The 12,195-nt window shown below is 56.2% G+C and overlaps 1 protein-coding gene across 1 annotated transcript in view; it reads right to left on the bottom strand.

Moving 5' to 3' along the window:
• Window positions 1-3,352: 3,352 nt before the first annotated feature.
• LOC120747746 (zinc finger protein 345-like) overlaps window positions 3,353-12,195 on the bottom strand; it is a 20,883-nt gene continuing 12,040 nt past the window's right edge. The window contains exons 4-6 of the mRNA XM_058424342.1: window positions 7,079-7,107; window positions 5,358-5,436; window positions 3,353-5,171 (exon numbers count right to left, since the gene is read on the bottom strand). Of these exons, the coding sequence (XP_058280325.1) occupies window positions 3,997-5,171; window positions 5,358-5,436; window positions 7,079-7,107 (1,283 nt within the window). The 3' untranslated portion in view covers window positions 3,353-3,996. The remainder of the gene's footprint in view (window positions 5,172-5,357; window positions 5,437-7,078; window positions 7,108-12,195) is intronic.

Here is a 12,195-nt window from a genome sequence, read left to right as displayed (position 1 = left end):
GAGTCCCGGAACCGCGGTACTAAGGGGTCCACACTCACTTCGGAGGTCCGAGCTGCCGGCCCCCGTCTCATTCACACCACACTCGCTCGCCTCCACTCCCGCCACCGGCTATACTTACCAGCCGGCGCTCCTCGGCGCTGTCTTCCTCGATGCTGCGTCCCTCGTTGCTGGGGTCCGATGTTCGCCAGCTGTCCCAGGAGTTCGAAGATGGGCGGCGCCTTCCCTTCTTCGTCCTCTTCTGGGCGTGGCGATCCCGGACGAGCCCCCAAAATTGTTATAAATAGGCAGGAGTCGATGTTATCTCCTTTTAATGCCTTTATTAGTGATTTCAGCAGAGGGACGGCTCGGGGTAGGGATGCCCTTGCCCACGCTGCACCAGCCGGACACCGCCGAGGAGGAGGTCACGTCGGATCTGCGCCGCTGTCGTCGCAGAGCCGGAAGCCACGCCTCACGGGAGTCCCTAGGCTCGCTGATGGCTCGAATGTCTAGGGGGGTGACTCTTAGCAGGGACTTCAGAGGTTATGGCGACTCCTCTCGGTGTTTGTAGATGATACTGGCAGCTACCTTGGCTCTTTCCCCACTCAGCGCTGCATTCCGTTTCTCCGGGTCTTGATCGGGCTCGCTGTTCGGAGCGGTTCTTGGTTCTAGACTCACTTCCGGCTATACTCGATTTGCATAGAGGCGGTGACAGGCCCAGAGCAGGCGAGGAGTGGGCGAGGCCCCCAAGTTGATGGGCAGGCTGGTATGTGGGCGGTGTCTCGGAGAGCAGCAGGGCTTACAGACTAAGGTAGGGGTGCAGGGAAAGTACGGGACGGGATGAATGTAACATTCGAACCACAGAATCAGTGCATTTACGATTGGGTTTTAGGGTACAACAGTACATTAAACAGATAACTAACAGATAACATTGATACATAGAACAGAGGATACCCACAACTAACTACTAACTGCTAATAACTAATGGCCTGGACCCTTAGTAACTTATGAAATTAGTGCGTTAAAATCTTTATCTTTCTCAGTTCCTCAGCCAGGAGTGTTCTTTAAATCCTTTGATTCCGTGGTGGCTCGCTGTTTTAGGGGTTTCCTTTGCTGAGCTGTGCAAGATGTCCTCTTATTTGCATACAAGCTCTGATGTCACTCCTCCTCCTCATGGATCCGGCTGCCATTTCCTAGGAAGGAGCAGAGGCGGTACCCGACAAAAAGAGGGATTTTAACAACAGCATCTTTAACAACAGGTAATTAGAGCTTTGAAAACATTCAAGCCAAAGAATGGCTCTGCAAAAAAATAAAACAACCTGTATGAATCACCAAAATACTTCACTACAATATCAGCTTGTGTTGATCATATTTCAAGAGCTGGGTTAAATGTGATGTAATTGTGCCATCAACCCACTTGAATCCAACCTTTCTTTAATAACTGCCATCCCCAGAGGGGTCCGCAGAGGGGGAGGTTGGATCGGGGGGCGCTCTGGGGACTCGGGGTTCGAGATGGCAGCGCCCTCCTGGCCGGGATCCGGGAGAGCCGAGTCCATCCCTGCGGCTTTCCAGGATATTCCCACCCAGGACAGGTCCCTGGGGGAGCCTCGGTGGCCCCTGGGCCAGGGGAGGACTGGGGAGGATTTTCCACGCTGGCACCGGCATGGTGGGAGCTGTTTCCAAGTGCCCAAGGGGGGCTGTGGCAGCCAAGCAGAGATTTCCCAATGCTCTGCCTTTTTTCTTGGCCTGATCCGCGGGATCCGATGGCGTGTGCCCGTCCCTGGAGCTGTAGCCGGTGTTTGGAATAAACGCTGAGGGCCGTGCGTGACGTGGCCACCCAGGTCCTTGTCACTCGGGCCGTTCCCTGCCCAGACGGATTCCCTGGAGTTGGGGGCTGTGTCCTGGTGTTGTGGGGCTCCCCAGCATGAGAATCCAGGAATGGTTTGGGTTGGAAGGGACCTTAAAGCCCACCCAGTGCCAGCCCTGCCGTGGCAGGGACACCTGCCACTGTCCCGGGGTGCTCCAAGCCCCGTCCAGCCGTGTCCAAAGGCAGCAGCCAGGCAGAAATGCGCTCGCCTGGCTGGGGCTGTGAGCTCCTCTGACACCAGCATGACGACAGATGCCATAGAATTCCATAGAATTCCATGTTTCCAAGGGAAACAGTCGCGGAGAGCCCCAGAATCCTGGAGGATTCCCTCTCCAGGGCAGGAGGGTGCTGAAGCACTGAGGAGCCCCCAGTTGCCCACTTTCCTGACTTTGAAGCCCCTTCCCAAGCTCCTGTCCCTGTCCTCAGTGAATTCTCCAGCCAGGAGGGGATTGCCCTGCTCCAGAGCAGCTATCCCGACAGGAATGCTGAGGGAGCTGCCTGGGCACCCCTGGGATGGGGCTGGGACCCCCAGAGACCCCAGCCCAGCATAACTGAGCCGCCCTAGATGCACCTGTAACCAGTGCCAAAGGCTGAAATTCCCCCAAAGCATCACAAAGTTGCTGGAACCCTTTTCCCACGGCTGATTTCTGCAGGTTTTCATCCTTTTTTGTTTGCACCTGCACAGCTCTGCCAGCCCTCGCCTTGCCAAAGAAATGCGATTCTCAAAAATGATAACTGAGAGTGACCAGGACCGAGTTAAAAAATAAAAGAAACAGGGCGAGATGGTTTATTTGGTGTCAATGATGTCACCTGCACAGCTCCCGCCATGGGCACCGTGCGGGTGGGTGAGAGGCTGGACATGAGGCCAAAGGTGCCCTGGGCTGAGCCCCAGCGTGGGCAGCGGCTGCGGGGGGATTCTGCCCCTGGGCCCCGCTCAGGTGAGAGCCCAGCTGCAGGATGGGAGCTGCTGGGGCGAGCCCAGAGGAACTGGAGCCCCTCTGGAGCCGGGCTGGGAGAGCTGGGAATGTTCCCCTGGAGAAGGGAAGGATGCAGGGAGAGCTCAGAGCCCCTTGCAGGGCGTGAAGGGGCTCCAGGAGAGCTGGAGAGGGACTGGGGACACCTGGAGCTGCTCCCAAAATCCCGGGGTGACCCCGGGCCCGAGCCCCGCCCCTTTTAGAACCCTCCGCCTCCCGACCAATCAGATCGCTCGGTTGTGTTCTGGTCACGCCCCCTGTCTGTTGGTTCACACCGTGGAACGCCGCTTGCTCCGCCCCTCAGGCTGTTCCTGGACGCCCATTGGCTGTCGTCAAGGGAGGCGGGGCTTACACAGGGTTTGGGAAGCGGCGGCGGCGGCACCGGCGGAACGGAGCGGGCGGAACCGCGTTCAGCTCCTCTCCTCTCCTCTCCTCTCCTCTCCTCTCCTCTCCTCTCCTCTCCTCTCCTCTCCTCTCCTCTCCTCTCCTCTCCTCTCCTCTCCTCTCCTCTCCTCTCCTCTCCTCTCCTCTCCTCTCCTCTCCTCTCCTCTCTTTCCACCTGGCAATGATGGTTGCAGAGGCCCCACCAGAAACTCCGCTCCACAGAGAGCACCTCCAGCCCATCCCCCAGGTAAGCAGGAATGGAGATGATCTCAGCCCCCCTTGTAAGGGAGGGTGACAGACATGACCTGGCCCCACATTATAACCACACAAGTGGTTTACTATCAAATACATCCCACCCACCCAGCCATGCACAATCCCGATCCCACCGCTCCAAATTTGGATCCCACTTCTCCCAATCTCCTTCCAGCCCCATCTCAGCCTGGCAGCTGTGGAATTGAGTAAGTTTGGTGTGGGATTGAGTTTTTCTGAGGTGGGAACAAGCCATTCTGAGGTGGGATTGAGCCCTTTTGGGGTAAGGTTGAGTTGTTCTCAGTGGGATTTCAGTGGTTTTGAGGTGACAGATGGATCTCTCTTGGCTTCTGGAATGCAAATTAAGAGAGAGGAGAAAAAAATTACGCCTAAAAAAAAAGGATAACCAGCCAGGTGTCTTCCCGACATGGATCACAGGGAATGTGGGTGACCAGGGCTCTGCCCAACGTGGGTCCTCCAGTGGGGGACGCAGCTGGAGCAGTGCACAAAGCTCTTCCTGCACTCAGGGCACTCACAGGGCTTCCCTTACTGGTGCCTCAGTTGGTGTTGGGTCATGTGAGACCTCTGTGAAAAGCTCTTCCCACACTGGGGACACTCGTGGGGCCTCTCCCCAGTGTGGATGCGCCGGTGTCTGACAAGGGCGCAGTTCTGAGTGAAGCCCTTCCTGCAGTCGGGGCAGCGGAAGGGCCTCTCCTCTGTGTGAATCCGCTGGTGCACGAGGAGCTTGGAGCTCGTGCGGAACCTCTTGCTGCATTTATCACACTCATAAGGCTTCTCCCCAGTGTGGGTCCTCTGGTGGCGGATCAGGTCACCGCTCCGTATGAAGCTCTTCCCACATACATCACACTCGTGGGGCCTCTCCCCGGTGTGGATGCGCCTGTGGCTGGTGAGGTTGGAGTTGTGCTTGAAGCCCTTCCCGCAGTCGGGGCAATGGAAGGGCCTCTCCTCTGTGTGTGTCTGCTGATGTTCAAGGAGCTGGGAGCTGGTCAGAAACCCCATCCCACACTCGGAACACTTGTAGGGCCTCTCCCCAGTGTGGATCCTTTGGTGTACAGTCAGGTGGCTACGGTGCCTGAAGCACTTCCCACATTCCCCACACTTGTATGGCCGTTCCCCAGTGTGGATCTTCTGGTGCTGGGTTAGGTTGGAGCTCTCTCTGAACCTCTTCCCACATTCCCCACACTCATAGGGCCTCTCCCCAGTGTGGATCCTCTGGTGGCAGATCAGGCTGGAGCTGTGGCTGAACCTCTTCCCACATTCCCCACACTCATGAGGCCTCTCCCCAGTGTGGATCCTCTGGTGATAGATCAGCCTGGAGCTGTGCCTGAAGCTCTTCCCACATTCCCCACACTCGTAGGGCCGTTCGTCTGTGTGAATCCTCTGGTGGCGAAGCAGGTCGCACCGCCAGCTGAAGCTCTTCGCACACCCAAAGCACTTGTGGGGCTTCTCCCCATCATGAAGCTGCTCATGGACCACCAGGTCTGAGCTCTGGCTCCATCTCTGGCCGCCTTCCTGGCACAGGGTGGCTCTTTCCTCCTCAGATCCTCGTGATCTGCTTTTGCAGTCTCTTCTCACCAGGGATCGCCAGGACTTTTCCTCCCCGTTGGATTCCTGCCCCGTGGAGCCGCTCAAAACGGCCTCTTCCACGAGGATCTGCCGTGGGGATTTGTCCTCCCTGGTCTCCATGCTCAGCTCCTTGTCTGGGGGAGGAAGGACAAGGAGAGGATGGGATTTGCCTCCGTGCCAGAGGGAAGGGGAAGGAGATCCCCTCAGTGCGTCCCCGGCAGGACGGCGTCGGCTGCGGGGTTGTCCTGCAGCCGGGGGCCGTGCTGGGCTGGGAGATGGAGCAGGAGAGAGGGGGAAAGGGGCACTGACTTCCTCCTCACCTGCCTGGCTGTCCTGGGGCACCTTCCTCTTCCTCACAGCCTCCTCCTCCATCCTGCAAAGGTTTGGGAATTGGAAATCCTGTCTGGGGGGAGAACAAGGGATGAGCACGTTGAGTTTGAAGGTCTCTCTGCCCAAGAGCATCTCTAGAAGTCACTGGGCATCTGGGGATCCATAAAAAACAGGCAATTGGGAGTGAGTGGATCTACACTGGGGGCAACTGGGAGTCACTGGGAACATGATGAGAGGGACTGGGATTATTCCAGGGGCAGCTGGGATAATACTGTGAGGAACTGGCAACAACTGGAACTTTGATGGAAGACATTGGGATCATACTGGGATCACAGTGGGAACAGCTGGGTCCATGCTGGGAAGAACTGGGATCACACTGAGGGTGATGGGAATCATACTGGGAAAGGATGGGAGTGGCTGTGAGCAACTGGAATCATGCTGAGAGCAACTGGGATGAAGTGGGAGTGACTGGGAGCATGCAAGGGGTGACTGGGACATACTGGGAGAGACAGGGGGTCACTGGAATCATACTGGAGGCTACTGGGGTCATGCTGGCATTGACAGGGAACAACTGGGAATCACACTGGGAGCCACTGGCATTGCACTGGGAGTGACTGGAATTAGACTGCAAGTGATTGGAATCATACTGGGATCATATTGGGAGTGACTGGAATAGTACTGGGAGAGACTGGGATCATACTGGAGTCAGACTGGGAGAGACTGGAAAGGTGCTGGCCATGATTGGAACCATACTGGGGGTGACTGGGTGCAATGGATCATACTGGGAGTGACTGAGATTTTAGTGTGACTCACTGGGATCATACTGGAACTGACTGGAACCATACTGGGAGTGACTACGGGTCCCACTGGGATCGTCCTGGGAGCCACTGGGATTACAGTGGCTGTGACTGGATCCTCACTTGGGGTTACTGGGAGCTGCTGGGCCCATGGTGGCAGGAAAATGTGAACACACTGGGAGCAACTGGGATCAACTGGAAGGTACTGGAACCATGCTGAGGGGACTGAGATCACAACTGGGATCATACTGGGAGTGACTGGGAGTAACTGGGAAAGAATGGCATCATTCTCAGGTAACTAGAGCCTTACTGGGGCAACTGGGAGTGACTGGGAATGACTATGAGCATGCTGAGTGCAACTGGGATATACTGGGAGGGTCTGGAAACATGCAGGGGGGACTGGAACAACACTGGGAACAGACGGGATCATGCTGGGAATGACTGGGACCACACTACAGGAAACTGGGAGTGACTGGATCTACACTGGGGGCAACTGGGCATGACTGGGACCATGCTGAGAGGGACTGGGACTATTCCAGGGGAAACTGGGATCATACTGGGATCACAGTGGGAACAGCTGCAGCCATGCTGGGAAGAACTGGGATCACACTGAGGGTGATGGGAATCATACTGGGATTGACTGGGAGTGGCTGTGAGCAACTGGAATCATGCTGAGTGTGGAGTCCCTGCAGCCCCTTGCCATAATACCTAGGGCCTGGCCTTGGCAGGACAGATCATAGAGTCACCTGCCCAGCCTGAGACAGAGAACTTCCCAATGGGGCTCTGGACACGATGGTTTGCCTCAGTTTCTCCCCTCCCTGATTCCCCTGGCCCTTTGGTTTCTCCTTTCCTCTGTGTCTCCATTGGTTTGGGGTTCCCGGGGACTGGCCCCGTTTTCCCTACAGGACACTGACCTTTCCTGCCCTTTGCTCTGCCCCCGTGCCTCAAGGTCTTTGGCTGCTGAAGCTCACACTTGAGCTGGAGACCGGCACACGTGCTCCCCTTTCCAATCTGGATTCCCCTTGGGCTTCTGGAAATAAACCTGGCTGGAACTGATCCAGTGCAAAGGCCTTCTGGCCTCTCCTTGCTGAGCTGCCCACGTGGCGTGTGTGCATGTGTGAGCTTGACTGCTTCGCCTGAGCTTCCCCAAGCGGCCTTTCCACCGCAGAGGCTTATCGGCTCTGGGCTTCAGCTCCACTCCCAAAAACCACAACGCAACACGCTTTGGCCGAAAATTACCCAAATGGGCCTAAAATCTCCAGGACCTGGACTGAGACCCAGACCAAGATCAGCACCAGAACCGGCACCAGCACCAAGACTGAGACCGACACCGAATCCGAGACCGGCACCGACAGCGGCGCTGCTCTGGGACGGGCACCGAGACCAAGACTGGGACCAGAACTGACACCAGAACTGAGAGCGGCACCGCTGCAGGACCGGGACCAGGACCGGAACCAGTACACCGGAACTGAGACCGGCGCCACAGAGGCACCGGGACCGGGACTGAGACCAAGACCGTAACTGACACCAGAACTGGCACTGGGACCAAGACTGAGACCAAGACCGGCACCGGAACCAGCACCGAGACTGGCACCGCTCCGGGACTGGGACCCAGACTGAGATTGGCACTGGGAGCACTCCGGGACCAAGACTGACACCGCTACCGGCACTGGGACCTGGACTGCGCTGAGATCAAGACTGAGACCGGGACTGAAGCCAGCAAAGAAGGGCTCAAAAGTCACCAAAAACACCCCTCAAGAGACCAAAAAGTGGCAGAAAATGGCCCCAAATGATCAAAAACTGACTAGAAATGTACTCAAAATTACAAAAACGGCTCAAAATGACAGAAAATGGCCCAAAAAAAGACCAAAATTCCCCTTTAAATGTACCCAAAATGAGACAAAATTTTTCCAAATTACCCAATATGATAGAAAACGCCACAAAAATGGCCCAAAAGTGACCCCAAATGACTTAGAAGTGACAGGAAATGCCCCAAAATGCTGCAGGATGTAGGAGAGCCTGGAGGAACAGAGAATTCCAAAAATAGGAAAAAATTGTCCAAAATTGCATCAAAAAAGCGAAATTGAAAACAAAAAATGAAAAGAGCATTAAAAGGGCTAAAGAAAGGAAAACATTGAAAATTCCTCTAAAAATGCCAATAATAATCCCCAAATTTCAAAAAATTCACCAAACTAAAGAAAAAACATCCAGAGGATAAAAAAACCAAAAAAACCCCAAAAGACAAAATCCACCACACACACAAAAGAAACCCCAAAAAACCAAACAAAACCAACCAACGAAGACCTTGAAATGCCCAGAAATATATTAAACACCCCCCACCCCCCCAATCTCCTAAATTTCGCCCAGAATTCCCAAAATCCCTAAAAATTCCCAGAATTTCCTACACTTGCTCTTGATGAAGGGCTGCAGCAGTTAGCACTTGCTGGTGCTGGCGCTGCTGATCACCAAGAACTTGAAGAGGAATTCTGGAAAAAAATTCCCACATTTGGATCCAAATTGCCAAGATTTCCTACATTTGAACCTAAAATTCCCCAATTTGCCCATGTTTGGATACAAAATTCCCCCAAATAGACTCTAGAGATCTCAAAATTCCCACCCTTGGAGCTGAAATTCCCGAAATTCCTGCATTTGCCTCAAAATTCAAAAAATTCCCCAATAGAAAACCCAAAATTTCCCCATTTAGACCCCAAGAAATCCCCATACAGAGCCCAAAATTCCAAAAACCTTCCCTTGAAGGATACCAGAATTCCCCTAAAGAGATGCTGAGATCCCGCAGACGCCCAATGACGCTTTATTGGCTCCCCCAGACCCCTATAGAGCCTCTAGAGCACCCCGAGACCACCTCAAATCCCCTATAGGGACTCCCAGAGCCCCTAGAGACCCCCCCAGATCCCCCACAGGGACACCCAGGCCGCCTTGGACCCTCTATAGATCCCCCATAGATCCCCTATAGCTCCCTCAGACCCTCTCTGGAGACCCCTAGACCCCCCCAAATCCCCCATAGGGACCCACAAACACCCCCAGACTTCCCCGAAACCGCTAGAGGCTCCCTCAGACCCCTATAGATCCCAATAGACCCCTCAAACCCACAAAGCCCCTCTAGAAACCCCCCGACTCCATTTAGGGACCCCCCGAGCCCCTTTACGGACTCCTCTGGACCCTCTAGAGACCCCCCCCGCAGACCACTAAAGAGCCCCTATAGCCGTCCCCCAAACCCCTTAGGGACACCCAGACCCACCAAATCCCCTAGAGACCCCCCCAAATCCCCTAGAGAGACCCCCAGGTCCACTCAGACCCCTCAGGATCCCCGAGAGATCCCCCATTGCCCCACCGTAGGTCTCAGGCACGCGGGAGCCGCGCCGGGGGACCAGGAGCAAAGATGGCGGCACTCCGGGGAAGCAACTTCCGAGCAGTCTGCGCATGCGCCGGAGACAACGCGCCAGCAGATAGGCGGGGCTCAAGGGAGAAGAGAGCTGCGGCCAATGAAAGGGCAGGGAAGGAATGAAATGAGGCGGGCTCAGGGAAAGCGCAGGGCCTGGCAGGGGAAAGGGGCGGGGTCAAGGAAAGGGCGGGAAGGAGGAGGAGAGTGGGCGTGGCCAAGGGGACGCGCCCTCCTACAAGGGCTCGCTTTGCCCTAAAATCACCCAAAAGGGTCTGAAATCTCCGGCACCGAGACCGAGATCAGCACCAGAACCGACACCAGCACCGAGACTGAGACCGACACCGGAACCGAGACCGGCACCGCTCTGGCACCGGCACTGGGACCGAGACCGAGACCAAACCCGGCACCAGAACCGGTGCAGGGACCAAGACTGACACCAAGAGCGACACTGGGACCGGCACCGGGAATGCTTTGGAACCGGCACCGGCGGCGGGAGCGCTCCAGGACTGCTCCAGGACTGCGGCCAGAACCGAGACCGGGAGCACCCCAGGACTGAGACCAAGAGCGGCACCGGAAACCAGCACCGAGACTGGAACTGCTCCGGCACCGAGACTGAGATTGGCACTGGGAGCACTCCGGGACCAAGACCGGCACCGGCTCCGGTACCGGGAACGCTCCGAGACCGAGTCCGAGACCGAGACTGAGACCAGGAGTGGAACGGGAACCGGCACCGGCACCAAGAATGGCACCGCTCCGGGATCGAGATCGACACCGGGACCGGAATCAGCACCGGGAGCGCTCCGGGACTGAGACTTGAGACTGGAGGCGGCACCGGGACGGGGATCGGACCCCGAATCGCTCCGGGATTGGCTCCAGGATCGCTCCGGGACCGCCGCGTTCGCTCCGGGCAGTTTTGGCCGCACACCCGGGCGGGACTGGGAGGGAGCCCTGGGCCGGGCGGGACCGCCTCGGTTCGCGTCGTTCCGCTGCAGCCATCCCGCTCCATATGATCCCAGTTTGTATGATCCCAGTCTCTGTGGTTCTGATCCATGCGCTGCCAGCCTGTGAAATCCCAGTCCGTGTGATCCCAGTGTGTACAATCCCAGCCTACAAGGTGCCAGTCCGCATGATCCCAGTCTGTCTGGTCCTGCATGGCACACACTCCAGGGGTGCCAGTCTCGGTGCCAGGCCCGGGTTCAGTCCCGGCCTCAGTCTCGGTCTCGGATCAGTGCCGGTCCCAGTGTCGGTACCACTGCCTGTCTTGGTCCCGGAGTGCTCTCAGTGCCAATCTCATTCTCGGTCCCAGTACCAGAGCGGTGCCAGTCTTGGATCCGGTGTTGGTCTGAGTCTCGGTGTTGGTGCCGGTTCTGGTGCTGATTATGGTCTCAATCTCAGTCTCAGTCTCGATTAGGGAGATTTTTAGGCCAGTTTAGGTGATTTTAGGCAAAACGGGGGACTACTAGTATGGATTTTAGGAACCTTTGGATGATTTTTGGCCAAATCTGGTGGGTTTTAGTCTGATTCAGCTGATTTTTGGACAAGCAGGGCAGTTTTAGGGTGAATTTTAGATCATTTTAAATGAATTGAGGCCTATTTGGTTGGGGTTTAGACACATTTGGGTGATTTTAGGACAAATCTGGTGGTTTTTACAGGGGACTTTGGGTCCCTTTGGGTGATTTTAAGCCAAACCAGGTATTTTCAGGGTGGATTTTATGCCCTTGGGTGAGATTTAAGGTTTATTTGGGGGCATTTTTGCATGGGTTTTCAACCAGTTTGGGCAGTTTTATGGCTCCTTGGTTGGATTTTAGACCCCTTTGGATGATTTTACCACTATTTGGCTGACTTAAGGCCAAATCATGGATTTAGGGTGGTTTTTAGGCCCTTCTGTGTAATGGAAATCTACTTTGTGGGGATTGCAAGCCTCTTTGGGTGATTTGAAGCCAAATGTGGTTGGGTTTAGGGTGGATTTTCAGTCCCTCTGAGCAATTTTAGTCCCTTTTGTGATTCTAGACCAAACCAGGCCCTTTTAGGACCGTGTGTCGCCTTGGCCGCACTTTTTTCCCCTCAGAATTCCTGCTCTGTCCCTCACCCCGCCCCTTTCCCCTCACAGTTCCCGCCCTTTCCTTGACCCCGCCCCTTTCCCCTCACAGTTCCCGCCCTTTCCTTGACCCCGCCCCTTTCCCCTCACAGTTCCCGCCCTTTCCTTGACCCCGCCGTCGCCGTTCGGGGTTCAGAATGGGGCAGGAGGAGATGGGGGGAGGAAGAGGCGGAGTGGCAGCAGGAGGAGAACAGGAGAGGAGGAATTGGTCGGCTCCAGCGCTGCCTGAACCCACAGCGCCCTTGGGAGTATCGTCCGCCATGCTGCAGGTGCCCAGGGAGGGGGGAGCTCGCCCCAAATATCCCGTGGCAGGGTCCCTGGGTTTGGGGTTTTAGGGGGTGGATGTTTGGAGATTGCAGGACTCCAAATCTGAGCCGCAGATGCCCCTCGGGGGGACATCAGGGGCTCCCCAGGATGTGTTTTTGAGGGGTCCCGGTGGCAGCAGAGCCCCGGTGGGGGCCGGGGGGATGCGGGTCCCCCCGCGGTGGGGGTTGGGCTTCCCGGGCCGGGCCCTCCGAGCTCTGCCGGGG

This window comes from Hirundo rustica, unplaced genomic scaffold (genome assembly GCF_015227805.2).
Source record: "Hirundo rustica isolate bHirRus1 unplaced genomic scaffold, bHirRus1.pri.v3 scaffold_189_arrow_ctg1, whole genome shotgun sequence".
Lineage (NCBI taxonomy): Eukaryota > Metazoa > Chordata > Aves > Passeriformes > Hirundinidae > Hirundo > Hirundo rustica.
The sequence above is the reverse complement of the archived record's forward strand: the minus strand, read 5'-3'. Positions and strand labels throughout refer to the sequence as shown.